The sequence below is a fragment of the Bos indicus genome, chromosome 2, assembly GCF_029378745.1.
Source record: "Bos indicus isolate NIAB-ARS_2022 breed Sahiwal x Tharparkar chromosome 2, NIAB-ARS_B.indTharparkar_mat_pri_1.0, whole genome shotgun sequence".
Taxonomy (NCBI): domain Eukaryota; kingdom Metazoa; phylum Chordata; class Mammalia; order Artiodactyla; family Bovidae; genus Bos; species Bos indicus.
The window spans coordinates 91305326-91321497 of NC_091761.1; the positions used below are offsets into that span (position 1 = coordinate 91305326).

Below are 16172 nucleotides of genomic sequence, written 5' to 3' on the forward strand. Positions count from 1 at the left end.
TGTACTTTTCGGCACCAAAATTTCTTTTGGCTTCTTTTTAGTTTTTTAAATCTCTTTATTGATATTCCCATTTTGTTTACATATTAACTTCTTGATTTTCTCCACGCCTACCTTGAATACTTCGAGTGTCTTGAAGACAGTTAATTTGAAGTTTTTGTCCAATAAGTCTTTTTCACGAAATTTCTGTTGATTTCTTTTTTTCTCTTGACTGGGCCATAGTTCTCTAGTTCTTTGTATACCTTCTGATTTTCTTGTTAATTGAATGCAGGACATTGAATCTAATAATGTAATGCTGAAAATCAGATTTACCTTCCTTCCAGTGGTTTACTGCTTTTTGTTGTTACTTTTGTTTATTGCTTTTATAATATTTTTTTTATTACAGATTGTCTTTGTGCTGAGAATCAACCTGAGTTGTAAACCTGAGGTCTGCTCAAATCTATTATGATTTTCCCTCAGCATATGTGGTCACTCTCTAATTTTCCCCATTTATGCCATCATTTTTGAATATCCTGGTCTTTAATATCTGTCTCCCAAAAGGGGAAAAAAATTAAAAAGATGAAGGTGGGAAGGGAAATGACCCATTAAGTCCCGTGGAAATTATGTTGCCCATAGAGGGAAGAGTAATAACTGTCGGGGTAGGTGCAATAGCAGTGGCTGCCTGTCTGTTTCTGTGCACCTTTATAATCAGACGCAGCAGTCGGTGATCAGAGCACAGATCTCCAATATTTGGAGGACAGGGTCCTTTTTGCCCATAATGGTTCCTGTAAGCTTGCTTCCAAGCTGCTTCTGGAACATATGCACAGCTGTTTACCACATGTCTGGGATGGGGATTGGTAGCTGCTGCTGTGCTAATAGCTGAAATTTAAATTAATGTCCATAATGTAGGACATTAATTGCAATTTACCATCCAAATCTTCATCTGGAAGTTGCCAGCCTTCATTAGAGGCTCAAGGTTTCCAAAATACTTACATCAAACTGATTTTGACAGTGTATCTGTTTCTAGGTGGGGAGACAGATTCCTTGTGCTTCCTACTTGGCTGTCTTCCCAGAATCCTCCACAGGGGCTTTGAATGTTACCTCTGCCTTTACTCTCTGCTTTCGCAAAGATGTCCTGCCATTCTGACTTCTTAAGAAGTCTATTAATTCAGTTAATTTTTCCTATTCTTTTAGCATCTACTGAATTTTAAGATACAGAGTATTTTTCAAGGTCACAATGTCTCAGAACTTAATAGAGTTTTTTGTCTTAATAGAATTTTTTTTTAATATGTAAAGAAAAACACTGCCAAGGTTAGGTAGAGTACACTTTAGCATTTTATGTGTCATGGGGAAAAAAAGTGCAAGTTTTAGTTGCTCAGTTGTGACCCTCTGGGCTGTAGCCCACCAGGCTCCTCTGTCCATGGAATTGTCCAGGCAAGAATACTGGAGTGGGTAGCCATTCCCTTGTCCGGCGGCTCTTCCCGACTCAGGGATTGAACCTGGGTCTCCTGCATTGCAGGTAGATTCTTTACCAGCTGAGCCACCAGGGAAGCCCTTTATGTGCTATACCTTGATCTTGTTAAAAATGGAATAAAAATGAGGGTCAGATTTTAACTGAATGCCATGCCCTTGTTAATCCATTGCTTTTACACAAGGCATATACTCTGCTCTCTTGGAGTATGTATAGATATCCACCCTTCTCTCAGGCTTTTTAATACAATTGAAGAGATATATTATGAGTCTAAAGAAAGTGAAAGAAAGTGAAGTCGCTCAGTCGTGTCCGACTCTTTGCGACCCCATGGACTGTAGCCTACCAGGGCTCCTCCATTGATGGGATTTTTCAGGCAAGAATACTGGAGTGGGTTGCCATTTCCTTCTCCAGGAGATCTTCCTGACCCAGGGATTGAACCCAGGCCTCCCGCAATGTAGGCAGACGCTTTACCATCTGAGCCACCAGGGATGAGTCCCAAAGGGGAACCCAATTTCAGAAAGCAAGATGATAACTGTAAAACTACACAAAATGTCTTGTAAAGGCAATGATATGTAAAAAAACCAAGCTAAGAATCTACAGAAGAAAATAGCAACTAATCTGGAAAGAAATAATGCACAATGTATCTATTTGCTAATGTTTGAGTTGTAAGAACATTAATGACTTTTACTCTTTCTACTTTGTGATATTTTCCAATTTTTCACAATAAACAAATGCTAATTAACATGTATTTCTTATTCTCTGTTTATAGTAGTTAAATAGTGCTTGAGGTGTGTTTTGCATTCTCAGTGGGAAAGCAATTATATAATCAAATTGATTTTAAGTTTTAATGAATATTATTTGTACTTCATTTGCCAACAAGTGTTCTGAAAATCAGTCTGAATATGAGCGTGCATTTTTCTCACCATTCATATGCAATAAATATCTGGCTATTCTTTTTTTTTCTCTCACAGAAATCTATCTAATGTAGAAGAAATTGGGACCTGCTCATATATCAACCATGTTATCACTATGACAACACTCTATATTCAGCAAGTAGGTGTGAATTAATATATTTCTTTTTGTTGCTTTACTGAGAGTAATTAGTTTTTACTTTTTAAAATTTAGTAAAGTTAAATGTTTTCAGAGGAGGTATTAATTGAGAAGATCATTAAATTATCATTGGGTACATTATTGCAGGCATCTTATGCATATTATCTAAAAGTAGAAAAACAGTTATTAATACATTTTGTTATTTTAATTTAAAAATTGAAACATTTTGTAAGTGGCTTTTTAAAATGGCACAGTTTGTCATTTTATGTTTTTATTATTTATTCATCAAATAGCCCTCTTACTGAAAGCATCTTCATTTTTGGAAAAATGTTTGGCTGACAATTTGAAACCTTTCCTAGGAAATATTTAAAATTTGAGTGGTTATATGTAGTCCATATGATTAACTGACCTTCTGCAGATTCAAGTGGAACTTAGACTTATTTGAATAAAAATTATCTGTTATTATTAGATGACTGAAACACAGTTATCTCTTAATGATATTGCACAGTATGTCATATGGCTTAATATTTTTAAGTGCATATAATTTTATATTTAAATTCTCAGTTAAAAAGCAAAAAAAAAGAGAAGGAATTGGCAGATCAGACATCTATTGAAGAATTTGTGATCCATGCATTGGCATTTTGCGAAAGTTTATATGATCCATATCGGAATTGGAGGCAACGAATTTCAGGGTATGTTTTATAAATCATAGTGTTCATTTGCACACTTAATGTCCTAGTGAATGTAATTCTTCAAAGCAGGTCTCGTTCTCTGTGAAAGCAACTGGTAAGTTGTGTTTGAGGCTCCATCTCTATCTCTGAAATAGAGAAGTACATTAGAGGTAATGAATTAGTGGTAAATGCCACTTCTGGATAATTAATTTACTCTGATCTTTTATTTTGTGATGCAATTGAATGCTAATAATCTGATGGTAAAAAATCTCAGAGCACAGTAACATCAAGTAGAGTATACATATTTTTCAAGGAAATTTCTCTTTTTATAAAAGCATATTTCATAATTTGTAAATGAATTTTAATAATGTTTTATGTATTAATGTTTATTTTAAATTGTGGACCTTGTGTCAGCCAAGGTCTAGTTAGGAAAACAGAAACCAGTGCTTTAAAAGAGAGAATATAGCAAAAGGAAAGTTTTAAGTAGGTATTAGTGAAGTCGCTCAGTCGTGTCCAACTCTTTGCAACCCCATGGACTGGAGCCTGCCAGGCTTCTCAGTCCATGGGATTTTCCAGGGAAGAGCACTGGAGTGGGTTGCCATTTCCTTCTCCAGGGGATTTTCCTGGCCCAGGGATCGAACCCAGGTCTCCTGCATTGTAGGCAGACGCTTTACCCTCTGAGCCTCCAGGGAAGCCAGGTATTAGAGGATTCAAAGAGCAAAAGGGGGGACACTAGTGTAATATAGAAATAGTGGCTTTAGGAAGCAGCTACTTCCCTGGGGCTGTGGGAACAAAGGGAAGAGTTTGGAGTTATCAGGAACTAGAAGTTTCAGAGAAGGGGTCCTGCAGTTCCTGGGTATGAGATTTCTGAGGAAAGAGCCCTAAGCCAGTGCTGATATCACTGAGCAGCCATGAAGAGCTGGTTCTGGGATTGCTGAAAATAAGCTGAAGACAGAAACCAACTGTGAATGCCATAGTTAAGAACTGTTGGCTGGTGAAAAAAAGAAAAGCAATAAAGAATCATTCCCCTTTCAACCATTCAGTCTTCCAGTCTCCATTTAGTACAAAGTGTTGATGAAACCAAGACTGAGGTACCTGGAGAAAAAGAAATATAGTTTGTAGCATGCCTATCCTGCATCACAAAGCAGATGAAATGTGGAATGATGGATTGGTAGCTTAGCAACAAAGGCATAATTACCAGTACACAGCTCAAAGAGTATAAAAAACTCAGATGACTTTCTTACCTTTGGGAAAAGAATAGGTATATTGTCACCTACAGTCAGATCTCTTTTTTCAATCTTCCTGTCTGCTGTACTTTCAATCTGAAGATGTTTTATATTCAGTGTAATTTGTCTTATTTATAAGCAATTCCTACTTCCTACAACATTTCGTTACTAGAATGTTTTGATTTTTTTTAAATAGGATTTTCAGGATTTCCAGGGTATGATACCCTCACTTTGAATAGCCACTGTTGAATAGTGGTTAAGAATTAATAACTGAAAAAAAACAAAAAAAAGAGTTAATAACTGAGAGAACATGTATATAGACTATGTGGTAGTACTTTGTATGTTCTATATGGTAATATTTTATTGAAATAACACATCTTTTAGCTAAAGCAAGAAGAGTCTAATAGAAATAATAGGAACAAATATTCCAGCTATTAAATATAACTGGCTTCCCAGGTAACTCAGTGGTAAAGAATCCACTTGCCAATTCAGGAGATGCAAGAGACACTGGTTCGATCCCCTGGGTCAGGGAGATCCCCTGGAGGAGGACGTGGCAACCCACTCCAGTATTCTTGCCTGGAAAATTCCATAGACAGAGGAGCCTGGCAGGCTATAGTTTATGGGGTTGCAGAGTCAGAAATGACTGAATGACTTATCACTGCCATTAAATATAATGATCCTATCCACTTATACATTTGCTTTCCTTTATATGTTGAAATAAGTTGTCTTTAGTCATAAACCATGGAGGAAGAAAGGAATTCATAAGTCTGTACCAGTGATTGATTGATAAAGATTGGGAGAGAGAGAAAAATAAGGGAGTAGAGAGGGCTCTTGCTTCCATTAGAAGGTCAAATGACAATTAGGAATGTACAGGGGATGCTGATGTTTGAAAAGAATCAACATTTTGGACACATTATAGGAAAGTTAGGAATCCAAATCTACGGTGGTGAAAGTTTGGTAAGGAACATGGGTTTTGCATAATTTTAAAATGTTTCTCTATAGAATTACTTTCTTGTTGCAAAGGATAAATTAGTAATTATTTTGTACAGTACTGGATAGTACAGTGACTGGATAATCAAAATTAACGTCATCATTCAGAATCAGATGGACACCCTGTGCCTACAACTGTGATACTCTAAGAAGGACCCATCGTTGCATGTATAATATTCCAGCTAAGAATGCATAATCTGAATCTTAATTGTATGGAAACATCAAGCAAACTCCAAAGGGACAACATTTTAGTGAATAAAAGGAAGAGTTAGGAGACAGCATTCTTTAAAAGTATCATAGAGAAAAGCTGTGGAAATGTTTCAGATTAAAGAAGGTAAAAGAGGTGTGACTGCCAAATGCAATGCCTGACCCTGGATAGGAAACTGTACTTAGGGACGAGAAGGTGGGAATGCTTTAGAACACTGTTAGGTCAGTTGACATATTGGATTATAATAGTAGTTTCAATAAATGTATAAAGTTAATGCTAAGTGTATTGAGATTTATAACAGTACTGTAATATTATATATGACAGTATCCCTATTCCTAGGAATTATTCACTATCAAGTATTTAGAGGTAAAAGGGCATAATATTCATAATTTCCCTTAAATGTTCTGAAAAATTATAGGTCTCAATATGTGTACATATATAAATACACATCGGAGAAGGCAATGGCACCCCACTCCAGTACTCTTGCCTGGAAAATCCCATGGATCGAGGAGTCTGATAGGCTGTGGTCCATGGGGTCGCTAAGAGTCGGACGTGACTGAGCGACTTCACTTTCACTTTTCACTTTCACCCATTGGAGAAGGAAATGGCAACCCACTCCAGTGTTCTTGCCTGGAAAATCCCAGGGGCAGGGGAGCCTGGTGGGCTGCCGTCTGTGGGGTCACACAGAGTCGGACACGACTGAAGCGACTTAGCAGCAGCAGCATAAACACACACATATATAAATATATGTGCATATATATTTTGGGGGAAGAGTAAGCAAATTATAAAGCATTTAGGATAAGATTTTAAACAATGACCCTGAGTAAGCGCTTCTTGAAGTTCTTTATACTATTTTTATTCTGGCAGCTTTTGCCAGAGTTTAAATTTATTTCCGGATAAAATTGAGATAAAATTCCGGATAAAATTAAAAATTGAGAATAAAAAACTTATGTTCTAGGTATGATGGGAACACAAAAAAAGCATAGAAAAATTGACCAGGGGACATAAACTTTAGAAAACTGAGATGCAAACAAACATTTTGCATCCCTCTCAGCAACCTGTTGCTGTGTATTGGCATCAGCTAGGTGCTAAATGCTTGGCCAGATACCAGTTAATAATGGAGCAACCAAATATACTATGTTTTAAAAATGATACATTATTAGCTGTTCTGTTTCAACCTGTTGAAAGCATGCAGTGTAAATTACTTATGCTCTGATACCTGTTATGATATAATTGTTTTCTCCTCTTTTAATTAAGCTTATTAAATTTTACCACAAGTATAATGGAAATTATTTATGTTTGTATGTCACATCTAATACAGGGCCTTTAGAATGAGTCATTAATCACAGATCACAAGAGTATATTTTTATTGTGTTAATCAAATGAGAATCTTTATTGTTTGCAGTACAGGATCTTTGGATAGGATATATATTCTATTAGTTAATATCATAATTAATAATGTGCAAAATGTAAATAATATTGTGGAAAAGCCTAACTGAAGCTAAATCAGATTTCATCCTTTTAAAATTAATTTTTCTACAACATGACTGATTTTTTATTTTTTTTATAGTTTGACTCAGTTTTTTATTTGAAACTAGTAATATTTGTATTGTTTAAAGACATGCACTGAAAACCCTGGTAAGGTCTTAATTAAACAGGAAGATCCAGTGATGTTCCAAGATGTTATGTTTGTAAATACAGAAGTATGATAATTCCTAAGCCCTCTGGAAAATGGAAATAGGCATAGATTTGGAAAACAGTGCAGTAACAAATGGTGTCTGATATGATTTCTAGTGAATCTCGATATTAGAGCTGAATCTTAGAACTTTTTATTCGATTAGTACTGAGTCCTATCCTGTTTGTCTTATTCTATGGTCAGTTGGCTTTTCTTACTTTACAGTTACAAGGAAAATAATTTCAATAACATAATGGAGTATTGTTCAGATTGTTAAGAAGAAGGCAGCTTAATGTAGTGCTTTATCAGTAATTCATATTTAAATATATGGGATTTCTTTGTAGTTGTCCTCCAAATATTTTCTATTTTGTTGGCTCTAACAGTGTTAAAAGCATGTTCAGGGAATGAGAAAAAAAGTATGTATATATATTTTTCTAATTTTTCAACAAGCCACCAGTTGCTGATGTATCATCATAACAGTAACCTTTGTTCCCTAAACCCCATATCCACCATGCGCATCTAAGATACACTTATTTTGTGTTGAATTAAAATGTTCTTGGTAAAAGCACATGCTGTTTGTGTTGGTCTTACCAAAGTCAGTAGAAATATTTCAGCCATCGAAACTACTGGAATTGTGATTCCAGCCCTCTAGATCAGTATCCTTCATTGTGAAGGAAGCCGGTAGTATGGAGTCTGTGTGTCCAAATAAAATTTCAGAAAGTGCCACAAAATAGCTTGATTTTAGTCGTGCTGTATAAACTACTGCCTTAGGTGTCAACTGGAAAGGTCAGTTTTCATTCCAATCCCAAAGAAAGGCAATGCCAGGTAATGCTCAAACTACCGCACAATTGTATTCATCTCACACGCTAGTAAAGTAATGCTCAAAATTCTCCACGCCAGGCTTCAGCAATATGTGAACCGTGAACTTCCAGATGTTCAAGCTGGTTTTAGAAAAGGCAGAGGAACCAGAGATCATATTACCAACATCCGCTGGATCATGGAAAAAGCAAGAGAGTTCCAGGAAAACATCTATTTCTGCTTTATTGACTATGCCAAAGCCTTTGACTGTGTGGATCACAATAAACTGTGGAAAATTCTGAAAGAGATGGAAATACCAGACCACCTGGTCTGCCTTTTGAGAAATTTGTATGCAGGTCAGGAAGCAACAGTTAGAACTGGACATGGAACAACAGACTGGTTCCAAATAGGAAAAGGAGTACATCAAGGCTGTATATTGTCACCCTGTTTATTTAACTTATATGCAGAGCACATCATGAGAAACGCTGGACTGGAAGAAACACAAACTGGAATCAAGATTGCTGGGAGAAATATCAATAACCTCAGATATGCGGATGACACCACCCTTATGGCAGAAAGTGAAGAGGAACTCAAAAGCCTCTTGATGAAAGTGAAAGTGGAGAGTGAAAAAGTTGGCTTAAAGCTCAACATTCAGAAAATGAAGATCATGGCATCCAGTCCCACCACTTCATGGGAAATAGATGGGGAAACAGTGGAAACAGGGTCAGACTTTATTTTTCTGGGCTCCAAAATCACTGCAGATGGTGACTGCAGCCATGAAATTAAAAGACGCTTACTCCTTGGAAGGAAAGTTATGACCAACCTAGATAGCATATTCAAAAGCAGAGACATTACTTTGCCAACAAAGGTTCATCTAGTCAAGGCTATGGTTTTTCCCGTGGTCATGTATGAATGTGAGAGTTGGACTGTGAAGAAGGCTGAGCGCCGAAGAATTGATGGTTTTGAACTGTGGTGTTGGAGAAGACTCTTGAGAGTCCCTTGGACTGCAAGGAGATCCAACCAGTCCATTCTGAAGAAGATCAGCCCTGGGATTTCTTTGGAAGGAATGATGCTAAAGCTGAAACTCCAGTACTTTGGCCACCTCATGCGAAGAGTTGACTTATTGGAAAAGACTCTGATGCTGGGAGGGATTGGGGGCAGGAGGAGAAGGGGACGACAGAGGATTAGAGGGCTGGATGGCATCACTGACTCGATGGACGTGAGTCTCAGTGAACTCCGGGAGTTGGTGATGGACAGGGAGGCCTGGTGTGCTGCGATTCATGGGGTCGCAAAGAGTCGGACACGACTGAGCGACTGATCTGATCTGATCTGATCGACTAAATTCTTCTACAGATTGGAAATTTTAAAAGGCTAGTTCCTTTTTCTATTTCCAGTTGTTGTAAGACTTTTAATGTGGCTGCTATGTTTCACCAGTAACTGTTGTAAATTTTTTTGCACAATTCAAAAGAAAAAATCCTTTCAGTTGGTGAGCATTTAAATTATTGGCTAGACTTCTCTTTCAAGCTTATTCCAATTCTGGTGGTGTATTTTTAATATACAAATGAAAAGCAAAGTATTGTTTATCATTGTTTTTGCAATTGTGCCTTCTCCATTTGCCCATGTTGTAATATGCCATTAACTTCTTTTTAATGGTAGACGAATCTTTAGTACTGTGGAAAAGAGCAGACAGAAATATAAACCAGCTTCTCTCACAGTGGAGTTCGTCCCTTTCTTTTATCGTAAGTAACAGCTCTAATTTCTCTTGCTTTGATTCTGATGTTACTCTGATCATTCCTTATTCTTATTCTGATTCTGACCTTGTTTCAGCTTGTGTATTTATAAGATAAAGATTCTAAGAACCTGTTACTAGAGAAGTTGATTGTTATTTTGCTGTCATTATTCCTCTTGGTTTTATTTAATTTTCTGTTCTCTGAGTGTTTTTCTTTTGAGAAGAGCTGAATATTTTAAAGACAATAGTATATTTTGGAACTTCAGAACTTTTACTGAAAATAATCTTGAGAGAATTGGTTCCTATTTGTATGATCTATATGGACTCTAGTTTTCTTTCTTTAAAAAAATGATTATGCTGTATTTCAAGAATATAGAACATTTTGCAGAATGTAATAGCAACCTCCTGTGTTTCCCACTCAAATTTGTCAGATTTTAACATTTTGCCATTTTACCACATTTTTATTCACCTTTTCCCCCTCTAAGAAATAAGACAGAAATAGTCCCTTGTAGGGCAATTGATCCTGCCCAAAATGTCTTCCCTCATGGCACAGACAGTAAAGAGTCTGCCTACAATGCAAGAGACCCAGGTTCGATCCCTGGGTTGGGGAGATCCCCTGGAGAAGGAAACGGCAACCCACTCCAGTATTCTTCCTGGAAAATCCCATGGTTGCAGGAGTCTGGTGGGCTTCAGTGCATGGGGTTGCAGACTCAGGCGCAACTGAGCAGATAACACAAAATGTATATAAAGACATTTGGTTCTATGCAGTTGGAAAGAGTCAGACATGACTTAGTGACTAAACAACAGCAAAATGTCCATAAGACATTTGGCTATGCCAAAAGGTCCTTGAAATTTAGTCCTATCCAAAATGAGCATATTTGGTTCGTGCTGAATAGTTTTGGGTAGGACCAAATATCAAGGAGCTTTTGGCATGGACCAAATATCTTTTGGACATTTTGCACCGGACCAAAGGTCTGCTTATCAATTAGTTCTTTGATTGCTTGGTGAAGATGAATGCAATACTTTGCTTGACCACCAGTAGTGATACTGGTTTTAGCTAGATAAGCAAGCTCATGTGTCCACACCGGGAAAGCCAGCATTCCAGGGAAACAGTGTAGGCATTTCTTTTCAGAAGGAGATCTCACAACATTACAAGGGCTTTTCTTGGATTTTCCAAGTCAGGATATGAAACCAAACTGATGGGTGTGTGAGCCACCCTGGCTTTGAAGTGCAGTATCCCATAGAAGACATTTATACCATTATACCCGTGAATGTAACTTCTAAATCCTAGGAAAGGAAATGCCTAAATTATAATTTACACTGAAATCAGGGAAGCCCAGGGTTATAAGTCCCCATCAGGTTATTTATAGTCATCATAATCTTTCTAGTCCAGATCAAGGGGCATTTTTACCATGAACAGTGTTGCCTGGTAACACGTTTGTCACGCATTGACTATCTACATTTGTCATATTTCCAGTGATTGAATTCTTGGTGAATTTTCTAATAGAGAAGGAAGAAGAGTTTTTCTTACCCTGCATAGAGTGAATATCTTATTTTTCAATACTTTTTCATTTAATATTTTTGCACTCATTGATGATACTTGCAGTTATTTCATTCAGGGTTGCAATATTATCTTCAGATTCCATTCTTATACTTCCATAAGTTGTTATATTCTGTAAAAAGAATTTTCCCTCATCCATTGGAGATAAATTACAATTATTCCTAAAAAGGCTGCATAAAGTACTTAAATCTTTCTCTTTTACTGTTTTCAAAATGAGTTCAAATAATACTTAAGTGGGGCGAAGGTTTTATTTCTCCCTTTTTTATGTATCACTGTGGACTCAGTCTTTTATTTACTCAGCATTTTAGAATCAGTTATAGGTTTTTTTTTTAAATACTTATTTTTATTTCTTTGGGTGTTCCAGGTCTTAGTTGCAGCACGTGGGATCTTTGACTTTTGTTGCACACCCAGGATCTTAGTTGCACCATGTAAAATCTAGTTTCTGACCCCAGATTTGAACCCTGGGCTACCTGCATTGGGAATGCAGAGTCTTAGTTACAGGACCACCAAGGAAGTCCCTCAGTTGTAGTTTTTGATGGTAAAATTATTCTAAACTTGATCACTGAGAATATTTTCTCCTAGAATGTTTATCTTTTCATTTGAGTCTTTTGAAACATAGAAATTTTAAATCTGAGTGGAATCTAATTTATAAAATTTTTCTGATGATCTGTGGTTTTTGTGTCTTCCCAAAGAAATCTTGCTAATTACCTCAAGGTCATGAAGATTTTCTCTTATGTTTTCTTCTATTAGGTCAGTTACCTGTTTTAAGTCGGTATTTTGTATCTAGCCTAAGGTTTCTCATTATTGTTCCAGCAATATTTGTTGAAGAAACTGTTCTTTTCTTCTTTTGAATTACCTTGGCACATTTGTCAGAAATTGGTTGACAGTAAAACATGGGTTGACTTCTGGCTTCTCCTTTTTGTTCCGTGTGTCTGCCTTTATGCTGTTTCTACACTGTATTGATTATTGTGAGTTGATACCAAGTCTTGAAGTCATTAAAACCTCCAGTTTTATTCTTCTTTCTCAAGGTGTTTCTGCTATTCTGGTTCCTTTGCATTTTAATATATGTTTTAGAATCTGTTTTTCAGTATTGTTACAAAAAAGCTTGCTGGGATTTTGATTGAGATTGTATTGAATCTCTGGGACTATTTGAGGAGAATTGCCACTTTAAGAATATTTAGACTTCCAACTCATGAGTCTGATGTATCTCATCAGTTATTTGTATGTTACTTATTTTTTCAGTCAATTTTACATAGTTTTCAGCATGTAGATTGTGCACGTATTTGGTTAATTTATCCCAAAATATCTATCTCAAGTGTAGATGTACAGTCTGTAAAATAAACTATTGCAGATTTTTAAAAAAGCCGTATTTTCATGTCTCTTTCTATCCATGGTAATATTCTTTGCCTTGCCTTGATAATATTTCTTGCCTGTTTTGTCAGTGTCAGTATATTGCTGACACTCCAACAGTCTTATGATTAGAATTTACATAGTGTATCTTTTTTTACACCCTCTCTCTGTGTTTCCTGGCTGAATAGAACTCTGTCGTGTGTGTGAAATCTCACAATTCGGTTTACAACCTCTTGTAGGTTTTTGGCTGTCTGGTGGGATTTCATGGTTTAAATTAGGATTGGTACTTGGACTCAAAATGAGCCCTTTGCATATTTCTGGATTGCTTTTTCTGTATAGCTTCCTTCATTTTAGTACTGCTTTATGAATTCCGGTTTCCTAGGCCTCCCCCAACTTGTAATCTGTCTCCTATCTCTGGAAATAGCCATGTTCTTTTAGGGTTCCCCCTTTCTGTACATTTGTTCAGAAAATGTCTATAAACCGGAAACTGAGGTGATCCTTGAGTTCACTTTCAATTTCTAGAACCAAAAAAATCTCTAAAACCTATTTTGCCAAATTTTGTAGTAATTTATAGCAGGAAACCTTGTATAGTGAAATTATTCCAACATAGCTGAGATGTCTTAATGTTTTAAATTTATCAATACCTTTTAACTGAAAATTGTTTCTTTTTGGAATGTTTTTTGTGTCTAAAATTGGAAATCATTCTCGTGTTATAATCTTTCTTTGTGTATAGTGATGTATGTGAAAGGATATTTATTACTGGATTGTTAGCAGTATCAAAAGAAAGTGAAAAAGCATAAATGTTTATCAGTAGAGAACTAGTTAAGTAAATTAAGGTATGTCGTTGTAGTGGAATGCTCTCTAGTCATAAAAATGAATAAGGCAGATGTATATGTTAAGATTGATGGTTTATCTTTTTTTTCTAGGAAAAATGCATATTAACCTTGCTTTTTAATAAATTTCAGCCTTTCACAAATAATTTTTAATATTTCCATTCAAACATTCCTTAGAAATCAATCAGTTGAAAGAAATCTTATGTGGTTATTTGAGAAATCTTATGTAGTTATTTGTGTGTTGTATTCACAGAGTGTTTTCAAGAAAGTGAACATCTCAAGGAGAGTCTTAAGTGTTGCTTATTGCATCTCTTTGGAGCCATAGTAGCTGGTGGGCAGGTGAGGAACATGTTGAAAGTTAATCTGTAAAATGACGGTAAATACTACAAACAGTTTGCCATGGGTTATTTAATGAAGTCTTTGTCTTTTTGCAATTTAATGAACAAATATTTTTCTGAAGTTAAATCTTGTTTAAAACTAATTTACTTAGTTTTATTTATGAATTTCAAAAAAAACTCAAGAAATAATATTAGCATTAACTATAAAAGTACTGCATAAATAGTTAGATTTAACAGTTTTGGGTATATGAAGTTCTTAGCTGTATTGACTTTCAGCTTCCAGTTTTTGCTTTAGAATATAGAGGATAGTCATCTCTGATAGTTCACTTAATGAAATCAGACTTTCATTTCCTAGGACATATGAATTTAGTCACTTTTCTGTCTACTTATAATTATTAAGTGCATACATACATGGTTTATATTCATTTTTTCAACCACTCAACTTTTTAAAATTATTTACAGTAAAGAAGTTTGAGTAATGTTTATTTTTTTCAGTTGAATGTCTTAACAGCTGTGGTAAACTCTGAGTCTAACTGCTAGTTGAAAACAGGTTATAGTTCAGAAGGAACATTCTACTTGTTTTATTTAACCACAAATTTAGATCAGAGGTTTCTGACACATTTTGTACCACATACCCTTTGGCAGTCTGATATAGCCTCTTGTCAGAATGTTTTCACATACCTGAAAGAAAATACACACCATCACAAAGGAAACTATACTGAAATGCAGTTACTAAAATATTAATAAAACAAGTCTGTTACATAGTAATGGGCTTCTTTATAACATATCAAATTAAAAAATACAGCAGCAAGTCTAGTGACTAATGTAATTTCGAAGAAGAGATGAGCATAATTGATGTTTAAAGATACTGTAACTGTAATACATGAAAATTATATGATTTCTACTGATGACAAAATCATGGGTATTGCTAATAATACTGTTTGGATTTCCTAGTGGGTCACCTTGCCCTCTCCTCTTCACTCTCGTAGAAGATAAAGAGTCTCCGTTGTGAGAGGAATGGTGACCAGAATCTTATTTTTCACTTTATCTGCTTTTTCACTTTCCTTTATTAGCTAATATCCGTCTTTTGCTTCAGTTCCTCCCCATTTCCATCATTTCTCCACTACTAAGAATTAGTAAGTGTACAGGAACAAAATTGGAAATGGCATTCTTTTTGACTAGTGGAGAAGTTGGTTGGAGCCCATACCCTTTTTGAACAAATCCAGACTTGTTAATGCCTCCGGGTAATTGAACCTTAAGAGACTTCCAGTAATTAAAACTCACATGGAAATCAAATGGATATTTAAAGGCCAGTTTATTATTTTATATACTGAAAATAACTCAAAATCCTATAATTGGATCATAGCTATAATTACAACTATATTGAAATCATAAGACTGTTGAATATAGCCTCAGTACAGGGGTATTTAGATAAATGGAGGATCTAAAAGACATAATAATACCTTTATCATAAGGAGTTGAAGATTTAAAGTCCAATGATTGGTCTCCCTTTCCTCAGCATCTTGCCTAGCTTCCTGCAAGCATATTTATGCTGTTTCATGCTATGTTAAGAGCAAGGGCTCTGGAGCCAGAGTTAATTCTACGTCATTTCTAACTATTTGTATGACCTTGGATAAACTATTTATGTGTGTTTTAGTTTCTTTATTTATAATGTGTAAATAACAACACACAAGGACCAAATGACTCATTGTATATGTAAAGTACTTAACAAAGTGCTTGTGATTATAAGCACGAAGTATATCATGGGTGTATCAGATTTATAACTCCTTAAAAGTGAAAGTGAAAGTCATTCAGTCCTGTCCCAACTCTTTGCCACCCCATGGACTGTAGCCCCCCAGGCTCCTCTGTCCGTGGGGATTCTCCAGGCAAGGATACTGGAGTGGGTTGCCATGCCCTATAGCAGTAAGTAGTAAAGTTCTAACAGCTTTAATTAGAAGTTTACCTTTTTCTCTCATTAAAAAGAAAAAAGCAGTAAACAGTCCAGAATGAATTTGGTGGCTTTAGGAGATCTTCGGGGACTTGGGTTCCTTTTTAATGTCAATATGTTATCCTTACTGTTATGTCTTATGCTACAAAATAGCTTCTGGAGTTCTGGCCATCGTGTCTGCGCTTTGGACACAAAGATAGGGGGTTAGTGAAGAAGGAGACAAATGGCAGGTGCCAATTACCTTTGAAGGAGATATTGAAAAGCTGACAGCATCTCATTTGCAAAACTCCATCAGATAGCTGCACAGTTGCAAAAGGTGAAAAGGCCAAGAGCCAAGGATCCTTCCCT

The 16172-nt window shown here is 36.0% G+C and overlaps 1 protein-coding gene across 2 annotated transcripts in view; it reads left to right on the forward strand.

Annotated features, from left to right (window-relative positions):
* The window catches only part of NBEAL1 (neurobeachin like 1), a 159797-nt gene that overhangs the window by 32509 nt on the left and 111116 nt on the right, over positions 1 to 16172 (forward strand). For both annotated transcript variants that reach the window (XM_070770452.1, XM_070770458.1), the window contains exons 4-7: positions 2419 to 2500; positions 3062 to 3189; positions 9722 to 9804; positions 13792 to 13877. In XM_070770452.1, coding sequence (XP_070626553.1) covers positions 2419 to 2500; positions 3062 to 3189; positions 9722 to 9804; positions 13792 to 13877 — 379 coding nt within the window. The remainder of the gene's footprint in view (positions 1 to 2418; positions 2501 to 3061; positions 3190 to 9721; positions 9805 to 13791; positions 13878 to 16172) is intronic.